General features: G+C 44.8%; 1 protein-coding gene across 1 annotated transcript in view; it reads left to right on the top strand.

Annotated features, from left to right (window-relative positions):
• The first annotated feature begins 11900 nt into the window (after positions 1 to 11900).
• Positions 11901 to 14958, top strand: part of LOC146856412 (thiol S-methyltransferase TMT1A-like) — a 165982-nt gene continuing 162924 nt past the window's right edge. The window contains exon 1 of the mRNA XM_085654546.1: positions 11901 to 12570. Within this exon, the coding sequence (XP_085510672.1) occupies positions 12073 to 12570 (498 nt within the window). The 5' untranslated portion in view covers positions 11901 to 12072. The remainder of the gene's footprint in view (positions 12571 to 14958) is intronic.

Below are 14958 nucleotides of genomic sequence, written 5' to 3'. Positions count from 1 at the left end.
TCTGTAAAGAAAAGACAGACAACAAAGAAAGACACAAAAACAAAAACAACATACATTTGTATAGTAATGTCAAAGTGTCTCTGCAATACTTTGTCCCACATTGCGTGCTCTGGAACTAATTAATGAACCACAAGTGCCAAATTGTGTCTATGACATAGTGGTAATCAATTGCTTCCAAACTTGTGCCACTCACGTGCATATCTTCACATAATACTGTTACGTGACAGACGAGTTGTGGGGTGGCAATGGTACTCAAAGACCTGATCATAATTCGTGTCAGTACATCTATGTATTCACTAGTAACACACTCCATGCCTCACACTCACTCCACATTCATACCGTGTTTGTGAATAGAATAACGGTAATCTTAGTCATGTTTATTTATCATTATCCCTCCTGATTTTGTGCGTAAAAAATGAAAAGAAACATTCCCTTACCCAATTCTTGAATGGTTTCTGTATCTCAGGGGACCGTAAAGCATCTAGGGGTAGCTCTATAGTCAAACCCTAAAATTATGACCCCAGGAGGTTAAGGGAAATGTAAGTAAATATAGTGAGTGGTTTTCCCTAAACACCGCGTGTCTAGACCCTCGTATTCCCCATGTAGAGGAACACAGGATGAGAGCGTTGGCGATAGAATTCGAAATTGCCAATCTGTAACTTACTTCTTCAAGAGTCCTGCCCCGCGTGCACACCTACTTGGCTCCGGTTCCCGGCTTTCGCGTTTGTAATGCGAAGGAACCGTGTTTTAGTACCCTTGAGTTGTCATAGGAACTAATTGGTAGGCGACACTCGGCGCGGTCCGAAGTACGTCATGACGTCTGTAACGTACAAGGAAACATGGGAATTGTAGTTCCTTGTTATAATAGTGAAACACTACGGGAAATGTAGGTCTTTTTACATTTCGTTTCAATATCCTTTATCATTGTGAATAGAGGTAAAGTGCAATACTTAAGCATTACATGCAGGCTGCATTGTCAAAGATGATGTTTGTTTAACGACATTCGGCGTGGTTAGAAGTACGTGATTAAGCCTAAAACGTATAAGGAATCAAGGGAATTGTAGTTCCTTGTAACAATCCTAAAAAAATTACGGTAAATGTATATCGTCTGACAACGCTTCTTAACTTATTGTCACATTGACAAGAGACACAACAACAAAATAACGCGTTATATTAAAGCGTTAGGAGACCACAGTTGAAGCAAAATATGTTTGTCTGCTTCTCCGATCAGTGACAAGTATGTGTCATGAAAGACTGTTTAATTGAATTAATCACGAGTCCCAAATTTGATTAAAGATAGTGTAGATATAGGCTCATGATGTGGGTAAACCTAAGTGGGGTTCTCAAGCCAAGTAGAAAAAAGTAGAAAAACAACGTACTTTAACAGTGATCGTGGGGGACTTTCAATGCCCCATTTGTGAAGAACCTATTGATGGATCAAAGTTATCAATGCATATGGTTAATTCTCACGAAGCCCCTAGTGAAGGACATTCGGGGAGTTTAAATTTTGGTATACAATGAGAAATATTTTAAGAAGTGTTTCCCTTTTATAGGGACTGATATAACGTCGTGGAATATACGATGTCATATTCATATTCCCTTCATGGAAGGGTGGATATGCAAGCCATAGCATAACGTGTTCAGGTACTATTATTTGGGAATTGGATCAACGTTCACATGGCCGCCATATTAAGGTCCCTAAGTTGGATATACAGTTTTAGGGCGCATATTAATACGCGAGTATATGGCCTAGTTGTAATATAATCCCTTTCCTTCATTTATTTAGTTGGTTCCAGGGTATACAGTCATTTAGGCCCCTTTCATGGGTTTTCAATCGATGGACCCAACGTTGTTCACGTTCTAGGAGTTTGTGTTGGAGGTTATTCACATGTTTGATTTTTTCTATGATGGTCCACTTTATCTCTGCACACTATAATGAGAAAAAACACAAGGACACAGTCAGTTTAGTTGCTGTTATTGCACGTCTTATTGTGCTCCTGTGTTCACTGATGCGTACTTTTACTTTTCGACTTGTCATTCCGATATACATTAGGTCGCACGGGCACTTGATCATATAGATCACTGCTTCAGAGTTACAGTTGGTGTGTGTTCTCTGTTCCCGTGGAGAGTGTAATCCTAGTTCTATTGTTTTGGTGTGTTCAGTAAATGGACATGCTACACATGTACCACATGGGTAGTGTCCCGTAACCTGAGGCGTTCTCCAGAGGGTTGATTGACTGGTAGTTTTTGGTGTATATGTGTCAGTATGTACCAGTATATCTCGCAGACTTGTGTTCCTTTTGAATGAGAACATAGGTTTCTCAAACGATATTGTGTTCGAGGTCAGGATGGACCACTTTTTGTTTATTATCTTCTTTAAGTCATTAGAAGATGTATTATATGTTGTAACACATATCAATTGGTCAGAGTGTTTTTTTGCATGTGTCTCCAATAGTGCCTCTCTTGGTGTATTACGGGCTCTCTTGTTTGCTCTATCTACGATCTTTATTGGGTACATTTTTTGTTTCAGTTTGTTAGTGAGGATAGTTGCTTCCTTTTTGTATGTTTCCAGATCAGAGCAGTTTCTGCGAACCCTTAAGAACTGGCCTACCGGTAGGTTCTCCCTTAATGAGCGTGGATGTGCGCTATCAAATCTGAGTAGGCTGTTCTTATCCGTAGCTTTGGTAAACAGAGAGTTCTTAAGGGTACCTTCACTAGCTGTGAAGACTACGTCTAGAAAGGATATTCTTTCTTTGTTCATTGTCATTGTGAAATGGAGATGGGGATTCAAACTATTGATCCATGTCTTAAATGTTTCCAGACCAGTCGTATCTCCTTCCCAGATCAAGAAGACGTCGTCAATATATCTATACCAACAGCGTATGTTAGCAGAGAACGGATTATGTGTCCATATATGTTGATCTTCAAAATGTCCCACATATAGACAGGTGTAACGCCCTGAACGTCTCGGGATCGTTTAACAGACACGATAATGAGGACGCAACCACTTGTGAAGGGTTAGTTATTTTAATGAAGGCAAAAATAACACAAAGAAGAAACAAAAGGTATAGTCACTGGAATCCTCCAGGCTAAGTACGTTACCAGCCCACAGCACGGGTGGTCCTAACCGTCCTCTGCATATACGCCGGTCCCGGCGTATGCCAACAGAGGGCAGAAATGAAATGGCCGACAATACCAATCGGTAGGCTGTGAGGGGCACGAAGAGTGTTGGGGAGAATCGAGGAGTCAGGGAAACACCCAGCCGGGGTCTCTACCTGAAGGGAGCAGCCGCTCAACCTCTTCCTCAGACTGCACCGGGACGCGGAGTCACCTCCTGGTGATGCGTCACCGATACCCCAATCAAAACCAAGAAGACTGAACCGAGAGCAGCCGCTCGATCGATCCTGTGGACTTCCGAGTCTGTAACGCGGCAAACACCTCCTGGTGTGCGTTACAGCTGGCAGTCCCTGTATCTCTGGTCGGGCTGGGAGTTACGACTCCAACCAGCAAAAGCGCCACTGCGTTTTGACTCAGCCGAGTCAAAAAGCGAAGCTCAATAGTTGACCGGTAGAGCTTCCGGGTCCTTCACAGGTGACGATGGGGCAAGACACGGCCCAGGGAGTAACGACTCGACCTACCTCCGTTCTTGCCTTACTGGAGCTCCACTCCGGAACACTGCTCTTCACGAAGCAGGTACGTCGGTGTAAACACAATATCCGACAGCGTTGTACCTCCCGGTTCCTCCCTTTATAGGGCGTGTTTTCCTTGAGTTATGTAACAGCTCTCCTGTTTACATAAGGGCGTGCTTTCCTTGAGTTATGTAACAGCTCTCCTGTTTACATAAGGGCGTGTTTTCCTTGAGTTATGTAACAGCTCTCCTGTTTACATAAGGGCGTGTTTTCCTTGAGTTATGTAACAGCTCTCCTGTTTACATAACCTCTCAACCGCTAAGCATCCTGGGAGATGTAGTCCGTTTTCGCTGTTTACCGTTTTCCTCCCCTCGCATGACAGGAATTCTTGACAACAGGCCAGGCTCGGGGCGAATGTACTGCCCATCGAAGTGCCATGGGTTTGCAGATATATCTGGTTTTCAAACTTAAAAAAGTTTTCAGTGAGTGCCAAATGGATAAGGGTGGTGATCCATTCAATTGGTGCCGCCCATGGCCATTCTTCTTTTTTGAGGATCTCTTCAACTACCCTGATACTCTCAGCCTGAGGGATGTTTGTATACAACGCCTCAACGTCAAGGCTGACCAGGATGTTCTTATCTGGATTATATTGTATCCTATCCAGTCGGTTGAAAAGGTGCTTGGTATCCTGTACATAGGATTTGATCTTCGTTACAAGAGGTCGCAGGAACCAATCCGTATACTTGGATAGAGGTTCAAGAATGGACCCTATCCCAGAGACAATCGGTCTTCCTGGCGGTGGTATTTTCCCTTTGTGTATTTTCGGGATTGTGTAAAATAGTGGTATTCTTGGGTCCTCCTGATTCAAGAAGTCATGTTCCTTCTTTGTAATCCACTCCCTGTCTAGTGCATTTGCTGTCAACGTAGAGATGGTTGTTTTGATCCGTTGTGTAGGGTCTCTATTGATCTTTTTATAGTACTTAGTATCTGCCAGTAAATTCATACATGCAGTCCTGTAGGCACTAGTACTTTGGATGACCGTGGCTCCACCTTTATCCGCCGGTTTTATAATCATGTCAGTTCTGGATTGAAGGGAGGTCAAGGCTTCTCGTTCCTTCTTGCTCAGATTGTTGAATGTGTTTTTCCGGACTTGTAATAGTTCTACCTCCTTCGTTACAGCTTCTTCAAAGGCGAGTACCTCCGGGGGCATCATGTTGGTAGGAGGATAAAAGGTTGATTTGCACCTTAAATCCGTATGTGTTTCGTCCACCTGTGGGTCCTCTTTGTCCTTGAAGAATGTTTTCAAACGGATCTTCCGGAAGAAGTCTCTCAATTCACACCGTAAACGGAATTTGTCCAAGTGTGATGTAGGTACAAACCCTAGGCCCTTTTCAAGTACTGTTTCTTCATCTGTAGTGAGGGTGATGTCCGTCAAATTTACCACTAGTCTCTCATGTTGCTCGTTCCTGGTTGTTGGTCCCTGGTGTTGCTCCGTGTGTTCATGGAGCTCCGATCTTCTTCCCATTGGACTCTTTTGTTTCCTCTTCTTCCACGTCTGCCTCTCCTGCCGCCCTGTCCTAAAAAACGTTGGTTGAAGTCGGGCTGATAGTAGGGACCCATAGGAAATTGGGTCGGGCCTTGGAATGGGATTGGTCCAAACGGGGCGGGCCATGGGTACATCTGCTGGTGTCCATATCTTTGATTATAGTTACCTCTCCGTGGTCTTCTGCCCCTGCCTCGCCTGCTCTTATTTGATCCATCACTAGACCAGTTGTCATAGTCAGAGTCCGATGATACCGTCTGTTCACTATATACAGATCCTGAGTCCGAATTTTCTTGACCTTTATAGTCTTCTCGGATGTAAGGGTAAACCTTTTCGTGACTGAACTTTTTTAGGTCTTTTTGTAATTTGTTGAATTTACTTTGCATGAGATAATCTTTATGTTCACTTATCTCTTTGTTCACTTCCTCAAGTTTTTTCTTATATAGGGATAGTTTTATATATAGTCCCTACTATCAGCCCGACTTCAACCAACGTTTTTTAGGACAGGGCGGCAGGAGAGGCAGACGTGGAAGAAGAGGAAACAAAAGAGTCCAATGGGAAGAAGATCGGAGCTCCATGAACACACGGAGCAACACCAGGGACCAGGAACGAGCAACATGAGAGACTAGTGGTAAATTTGACGGACATCACCCTCACTACAGATGAAGAAACAGTACTTGAAAAGGGCCTAGGGTTTGTACCTACATCACACTTGGACAAATTCCGTTTACGGTGTGAATTGGGAGACTTCTTCCGGAAGATCCGTTTGAAAACATTCTTCAAGGACAAAGAGGACCCACAGGTGGACGAAACACATACGGATTTAAGGTGCAAATCAACCTTTTATCCTCCTACCAACATGATGCCCCCGGAGGTACTCGCCTTTGAACAAGCTGTAACGAAGGAGGTAGAACTATTACAAGTCCGGAAAAACACATTCAACAATCTGAGCAAGAAGGAACGAGAAGCCTTGACCTCCCTTCAATCCAGAACTGACATGATTATAAAACCGGCGGATAAAGGTGGAGCCACGGTCATCCAAAGTACTAGTGCCTACAGGACTGCATGTATGAATTTACTGGCAGATACTAAGTACTATAAAAAGATCAATAGAGACCCTACACAACGGATCAAAACAACCATCTCTACGTTGACAGCAAATGCACTAGACAGGGAGTGGATTACAAAGAAGGAACATGACTTCTTGAATCAGGAGGACCCAAGAATACCTCTATTTTACACAATCCCGAAAATACACAAAGGGAAAATACCACCGCCAGGAAGACCGATTGTCTCTGGGATAGGGTCCATTCTTGAACCTCTATCCAAGTATACGGATTGGTTCCTGCGACCTCTTGTAACGAAGATCAAATCCTATGTACAGGATACCAAGCACCTTTTCAACCGACTGGATAGGATACAATATAATCCAGATAAGAACATCCTGGTCAGCCTTGACGTTGAGGCGTTGTATACAAACATCCCTCAGGCTGAGAGTATCAGGGTAGTTGAAGAGATCCTCAAAAAAGAAGAATGGCCATGGGCGGCACCAATTGAATGGATCACCACCCTTATCCATTTGGCACTCACTGAAAACTTTTTTAAGTTTGAAAACCAGATATATCTGCAAACCCATGGCACTTCGATGGGCAGTACATTCGCCCCGAGCCTGGCCTGTCTATATGTGGGACATTTTGAAGATCAACATATATGGACACATAATCCGTTCTCTGCTAACATACGCTGTTGGTATAGATATATTGACGACGTCTTCTTGATCTGGGAAGGAGATACGACTGGTCTGGAAACATTTAAGACATGGATCAATAGTTTGAATCCCCATCTCCATTTCACAATGACAATGAACAAAGAAAGAATATCCTTTCTAGACGTAGTCTTCACAGCTAGTGAAGGTACCCTTAAGAACTCTCTGTTTACCAAAGCTACGGATAAGAACAGCCTACTCAGATTTGATAGCGCACATCCACGCTCATTAAGGGAGAACCTACCGGTAGGCCAGTTCTTAAGGGTTCGCAGAAACTGCTCTGATCTGGAAACATACAAAAAGGAAGCAACTATCCTCACTAACAAACTTAAACAAAAAATGTACCCAATAAAGATCGTAGATAGAGCAAACAAGAGAGCCCGTAATACACCAAGAGAGGCACTATTGGAGACACATGCAAAAAAACACTCTGACCAATTGATATGTGTTACAACATATAATACATCTTCTAATGACTTAAAGAAGATAATAAACAAAAAGTGGTCCATCCTGACCTCGAACACAATATCGTTTGAGAAACCTATGTTCTCATTCAAAAGGAACACAAGTCTGCGAGATATACTGGTACATACTGACACATATACACCAAAAACTACCAGTCAATCAACTCTCTGGAGAACGCCTCAGGTTACGGGACACTACCCATGTGGTACATGTGTAGCATGTCCATTTACTGAACACACCAAAACAATAGAACTAGGATTACACTCTCCATGGGAACAGAGAACACACACCAACTGTAACTCTGAAGCAGTGATCTATATGATCAAGTGCCCGTGCGACCTAATGTATATCGGAATGACAAGTCGAAAAGTAAAAGTACGCATCAGTGAACACAGGAGCACAATAAGACGTGCAATAACAGCAACTAAACTGACTGCACACTATAATGAGAAAAAACACAAGGACACAGAGATAAAGTGGACCATCATAGAAAAAATCAAACATGTGAATAACCTCCAACACAAACTCCTAGAACGTGAACAACGTTGGGTCCATCGATTGAAAACCCATGAAAGGGGCCTAAATGACTGTATACCCTGGAACCAACTAAATAAATGAAGGAAAGGGATTATATTACAACTAGGCCATATACTCGCGTATTAATATGCGCCCTAAAACTGTATATCCAACTTAGGGACCTTAATATGGCGGCCATGTGAACGTTGATCCAATTCCCAAATAATAGTACCTGAACACGTTATGCTATGGCTTGCATATCCACCCTTCCATGAAGGGAATATGAATATGACATCGTATATTCCACGACGTTATATCAGTCCCTATAAAAGGGAAACACTTCTTAAAATATTTCTCATTGTATACCAAAATTTAAACTCCCTGAATGTCCTTCACTAGGGGCTTCGTGAGAATTAACCATATGCATTGATAACTTTGATCCATCAATAGGTTCTTCACAAATGGGGCATTGAAAGTCCCCCACGATCACTGTTAAAGTACGTTGTTTTTCTACTTTTTTCTACTTGGCTTGAGAACCCCACTTAGGTTTACCCACATCATGTGCCTATATCTACACTATCTTTAATCAAACTTGGGACTCGTGATTAATTCAATTAAACAGTCTTTCATGACACATACGTGTCACTGATCGGAGAAGCAGACAAACATATTTTGCTTCAACTGTGGTCTCCTAACGCTTTAATATAACGCGTTATTTTGTTGTTGTGTCTCTTGTCAATGTGACAATAAGTTAAGAAGCGTTGTCAGACGATATACATTTACCGTAATTTTTTTAGGATTGTTACAAGGAACTACAATTCCCTTGATTCCTTATACGTTTTAGGCTTAATCACGTACTTCTAACCACGCCGAATGTCGTTAAACAAACATCATCTTTGACAATGCAGCCTGCATGTAATGCTTAAGTATTGCACTTTACCTCTATTCACAATGATAAAGGATATTGAAACGAAATGTAAAAAGACCTACATTTCCCGTAGTGTTTCACTATTATAACAAGGAACTACAATTCCCATGTTTCCTTGTACGTTACAGACGTCATGACGTACTTCGGACCGCGCCGAGTGTCGCCTACCAATTAGTTCCTATGACAACTCAAGGGTACTAAAACACGGTTCCTTCGCATTACAAACGCGAAAGCCGGGAACCGGAGCCAAGTAGGTGTGCACGCGGGGCAGGACTCTTGAAGAAGTAAGTTACAGATTGGCAATTTCGAATTCTATCGCCAACGCTCTCATCCTGTGTTCCTCTACATGGGGAATACGAGGGTCTAGACACGCGGTGTTTAGGGAAAACCACTCACTATATTTACTTACATTTCCATTAACCTCCTGGGGTCATAATTTTAGGGTTTGACTATAGAGCTACCCCTAGATGCTTTACGGTCCCCTGAGATACAGAAACCATTCAAGAATTGGGTAAGGGAATGTTTCTTTTCATTTTTTACGCACAAAATCAGGAGGGATAATGATAAATAAACATGACTAAGATTACCGTTATTCTATTCACAAACACGGTATGAATGTGGAGTGAGTGTGAGGCATGGAGTGTGTTACTAGTGAATACATAGATGTACTGACACGAATTATGATCAGGTCTTTGAGTACCATTGCCACCCCACAACTCGTCTGTCACGTAACAGTATTATGTGAAGATATGCACGTGAGTGGCACAAGTTTGGAAGCAATTGATTACCACTATGTCATAGACACAATTTGGCACATGTGGTTCATTAATTAGTTCCAGAGCACGCAATGTGGGACAAAGTATTGCAGAGACACTTTGACATTACTATACAAATGTATGTTGTTTTTGTTTTTGTGTCTTTCTTTGTTGTCTGTCTTTTCTTTACAGATGGAGTATAACATATGATTGGTTAATTATCAATCATCAAAACAAGGAGCAGCTACTCTGCCCTTGCATCACGTACAGGATAGGGAATTCCCTTCTGTCCTGTCTCCTAGGGAGGCCTAACCTAGCCCTGATGAAAGTCCAGGACCCATAAGGCCATTATAGGACTGAAACATGTTGGCACTAGGGTCTTAGGACCATAAGATTCCTAATAAGACCCAATATTTGGTTTTTAGTTACCCAGACAGACCCAAGAATAAAGGGATACCGGGGATCTGTTTGAGGTATTTTAACTTATTTAGCCCCCCAGGTCAACAACTTCTATCAAGAGCTCCCAACACTGTGGTTGAGCCCACCCCGACTTTTAGGCGTTGGGGTGACCCGATGATGAAGCATGACATCACTAGGGTGTGTGAGGGTAAATAAACAAAAAGGAAGATTTTTCCTTGCTCACCTTTTGGTGAAGACTTAAGAATTTACCCAATCTAGATCCTTCACATCTCTCCCCACTGAAGTGTACCCATATCAACTGCGGTTGATTCGTTAGAGTAATTTAAGTGATTATGTGTACCTGTGCCACCTAGTAGGTGGGGGTCAGGTTCAACCACTGGAGAGCAAGATCCAGGCTATAAAAGACTGGACTCCTCCAATTACCCAAACTCAGGTCAGAGCTTTCTTGGGCCTGACTGGGTACTACAGAAAGTTTGTTAAGAACTATGGGTCCATTGTGACACCACTTAATGACTTGACCTCTAAGAAAATGCCAAAGAAAGTTCAGTGGACAGTAAGCTGTCAGAAAGCATTTGATGACCTGAAGCAGGCCATGTGCACTGCACCTATTCTGAAAGGTCCAGACTACTCCAAGGAGTTCATTGTCCAGACAGATGCTTCTGAGTTGGGTGTGGGAGCTGTTCTTTCACAACTGAATATAGATGGTCAAGACCAGCCCATTGCTTTTATTAGTAGGAGGCTGACCCCTAGAGAGAAACGTTGGTCAGCTATTGAGAGGGAGGCATTTGCTGTGGTTTGGCCCCTGAAGAAGCTGAGGCCATACCTGTTTGGCACTCACTTCAAGATTCAGACAGACCATAAGCCCCTCTTGTGGCTAAATCAGATGAAGGGTGAAAATCCTATGCACCCGCAGCCCGTGGGCTAGGTAACTTGAGTACTCCGGCGCTCACAAGGGTATTGACTCACAGAGGGTGTCCCACACCTGGACCTTGCAGCTTGCTCCTGTGCTTCAAGGCCCAGGGAAGGGGGGACTTCTCTCCTGGCCCTAGAAGCAGTAACAAGGCACTTTGTAAAACACTGGAGTTTTACATGCATTTTAAATGCACAATTCCATCAAAAAAATCTTTGCTATGGGTGATGCAAAGGTTAACAAAAGCCAGTTGATCTGGCTGCTCCCTCCTCCACTCACCCACCTCTCCTTACCTGTGTCCTGCTGGTCCTGGAAACAAAGAGGCCTTCTGTCACCTAGAAACAAAATGCAGAAAAGGCGCCTAGAATAGCCGGTACTTAACAGTAACAGAGGCGCTGCCCCGTCCTGACACAGTGAGCCAGCATAATTGCAGGCCCAGCTGCTGTGTCCTGCCCTTTCTGTTTGTCCCATCCCCCCACCCCCCAGGAATGTCACCACGCCCTGACCAGCAAGGTGAAGACAATTCGCATTTGTAATGTTATTGTGTGTGGGCAGGGGGCCCTGGGGCAGCAGGTGGGCTACCTGTGAAATTGTGGTCTTTCACAGAGAAGCGAGTCCCCTGTTTTTTACCTGAGCACGAGGCCACACTGCCCATGCCCATAGCGCCGGCCCTGAGCTTTGCATAGGGTAAAGTAGTCGGCCTTAGAGGCACAAAGCCTGGATTGTAACGCTTACATTTGACTGAAATAGTGCGATACCGCTGTCCCTCCAGCAGTCTAAGCTGAACACGCTTTAATGTCGGCATAAACTGCAAATTTTAGCAACAAATAAAAAGGCTGGACTTTTAGTAGGAAGTGTCTTAAATAGCAAATGGAAAAAAATCACTGCACACGAATTATACTTTAGAATGATAGCTATAGAAAATCCTTAATGTCGCAATAAAAAGAGGTGACCCCGATTAGGAGAAAAGAAGCGAAATGGACTGCAGAGACAGCTGAGGGCACACCTGGGCTGCTGAGTGGAGCGGGAGTCGGGACAGGTCACGTGGTGCAGTTCAAGCGTCACAGCTGGAGAGCTCCGCGCGCCGCGAGTCAGGAAGCTGACACAGCTGCAGAGCCGTCAGTCCCGCCGGTCTTTGAACATGGACCTCCTCGTGACTGTGCTTCAGCTCGGCGTGGCGCTGCTGGCGCTGCCGGTGCACCTTCTCGACTGCCTGGGACTGTGGCAGCCTCTGAGTAGGAGGCTCTTCCCGCATCTCATGGCCAAGCTGTCCATGAGCTACAACCAGGTCATGCACGGCCGCAAGAAGCAGCTCTTCAGCAACATGCTCGAATTCGCGGGTCCGACGGGGCAGCTCAAGGTGCTGGAGATCGGATGCGGGACTGGAGCAAATTTCCAGTTTTACCCACGGGGGGCCAGTGTCACCTGCACGGACCCGAACCCTAACTTCCAGCAGTACCTAAAAAAGAGCCAGGCCGAAAATGATCACTTGGACTACGAGCGCTACTTGGTGGCATCTGGGGAAACGTTGGCGGGAGTGGACGATGCCTCGGTGGATGTGGTCGTCTCCACCATAGTGTTGTGTTCGGTGAAGAGTGTCGAGGCGGTTCTGAAGGAAGTCCAGAGAATCCTTAGACCTGTAAGTAGACATTTTTATTTGCACGCCATAAAAACGTATGAATGTGCAAAAATGCAACGAGGGCTGGTGTATTTTATTTTTGCAGTTTTATATAGCGCGAACTCGACCCGGATGTATTGGAGCGCTTTACATGAGCACTAGTTAGTTACATTACACAAGGGAACATTTATATTTTGTAGGCAGGGGGAGATTAAAGTGATTTGACCAGAATCACAAGATGTTGAGCCGACGCCGAGATCTGAGCCTAGTTCCTCAGCTCCAAAGTCGACAGCTGTGACCCTTACGCCACATCCTCTCCCTATCGGAGATGACACCGATATCGATCTAGTTAATGTGTATCCCTCATGTCAATGCCTGTTTCGACTTGTTTCCCGTTGGCCGCGGCATGAGGAATCTCTCATTGCTAGAGTCTCTCACTGACCCAAGCAATCTTTGTGGCACGGCATCCATTTTCCTTGCCCCCCAGTTCGCTGCCTACGTCAAGTTGTGTTTATAAACCTGCAGTGCCCCTATAATGTAAACTTCATTCCTGATTCGGGCCGTGCTGGGGTCTCTTTCTGTCCTTTAAGAAGCAGAACGTCTGTCCATTCGCTCTTCCAGCACCCAGTACAACCACATGTTGTAACTCGGCGACTTTTCCTCTGGCAGCTATTACATCCCGTTTTGCACTTGCTACACCCTACACCTCCCCGAAACAACCTCCCGGCCAGAGCTGGCTAGAGTTCTGTTGTACCTACTGGGGTTTTCCAGTGTCTTGTTGCAGTTTGGTACAAATGTTTGACCCCACTCGGCTCGAGGACTGAGAAGAGCCCCTGTAGCAGAGCTCTTCTCGAGGCTCGTGACCTCGACTGCCCACCCTTACATTTGAATGCGACAGCAGGGCGCTCGTGCACTGGCCCAGATGTTCGGCCAGCAGCCTTTAAACTCTGAAACCGCAGGATTCCAAAACTGGCAAGGACGTCTCAGCCTTTCGCATTTAAAAGATAGAAAGGTGGATAACACGAGCGTGGACTCCAACTGGCTAACAATAACCGTATATTTCAAGTATTCGAAAGAGAAATACTTTGGCTGTACATGCCGAGCGGCTTGGCATTTGTTACACCAGATCAGAGCAAACAATTATGAGCTGCTCGTTTCTAACCATCCTCGAGAAAAGGGTATGTCGTGCACTTAGATCCACAAACATTTTTACTAATTTAAAGCATGTAACTTTTTGCATCCCACTTCCCTTTTTCTTCTGTAATATGCCACACTTAAGAACCCTAGTGGGGTCCAGCACTGTCACAGGAGGTGTTTGCCTGTCTATTGCATGCCCACAGCCACCCTCATAAGGCTTCTGCTGAGGCTAAGAATTGGTCGGGGTTAGGATCAGACCGCGATACTTGATTCATATTCTTCCGTATCTTCATTCGAGTCAGTCAGCAGACATCGCAGTTTAAAGTTCTGTAGAACATTGCAATTTTTGAACCCGTGATACTGGCAGTGCAAGGATTGCTATCACCCACTGCTTGAAAGGCCCATGTCAATGCTAGGACAGCCACGAGGGCAGGCTTGTGGGGCTGCACAGTCATCAAATCAGGGGCCCTATTACGCATAGGGTGCACCTTCGGTGTTTGCGCCACAGCGCACCTGATAACAGTGAGAGCAGCACCTTCACTGTGCAGGCGGCAACCCTCCTGCACTCTAAAGAGGGATCACAGATCCATTTGCAGGCAGGTGCAGTCAGGGTTTTGTACCTGCCTGCAAGGCGATGTCTGGAGGTTTCATCCATCAAGGGGGCTGCCTTCAGGGGGCGCACTAAGAGTGTGCCACCTGACAGCTTCTTTGCCTTTGTGCCCCTGTCCATAATACGACATGTGCGCAGAGGTAGTTATTCCCTCATTTGCTTTGGGCCTGTGTCCATAATACAACATGGGCGCAGGGGTAGATATTTCCTCATTTGCATGCGGTCACCCCCCAATGCAAATTCATGCCCCATCTGGAAGGCACCATGAGGTGCCTGCCACAGGGTGCAGAGATGTTTAAGAACATGCCTTTTGGAATTGGGGTTTGAGCTGCTGTCCTTTTCCGGGCCAGAGCACAAGCCTCAATGCTCAAAGGCATGTTTCCGATCACCTCCTCAGCGGTAAGATCCTAATTAGGTGGTGGGGGCTGCCGACTACCTGTCGGCCAGACTCTTTACTGCAACGATGCCGGTCAGACCCTCGTCGGACCGGCAACGTAATTAGGGCCATAGTCATAATAAAGAATTTCATATTTGAGATGCGCTTACTACCATAATAATGATAGGTATTGCGCTTCGTGTTAAATTGTACTGCATAAAAGGTTAACAAACAAGAAAGTCGTGGACGTTTTATCTCATCTGTGTTGTCCTTAACAATGGATCAG

This window comes from Triturus cristatus, chromosome 4_1 (genome assembly GCF_964204655.1).
Source record: "Triturus cristatus chromosome 4_1, aTriCri1.1, whole genome shotgun sequence".
Lineage (NCBI taxonomy): Eukaryota > Metazoa > Chordata > Amphibia > Caudata > Salamandridae > Triturus > Triturus cristatus.
Note: the sequence above shows the minus strand (reverse complement) of the source record. Positions and strands in the feature narration are given on the sequence as shown.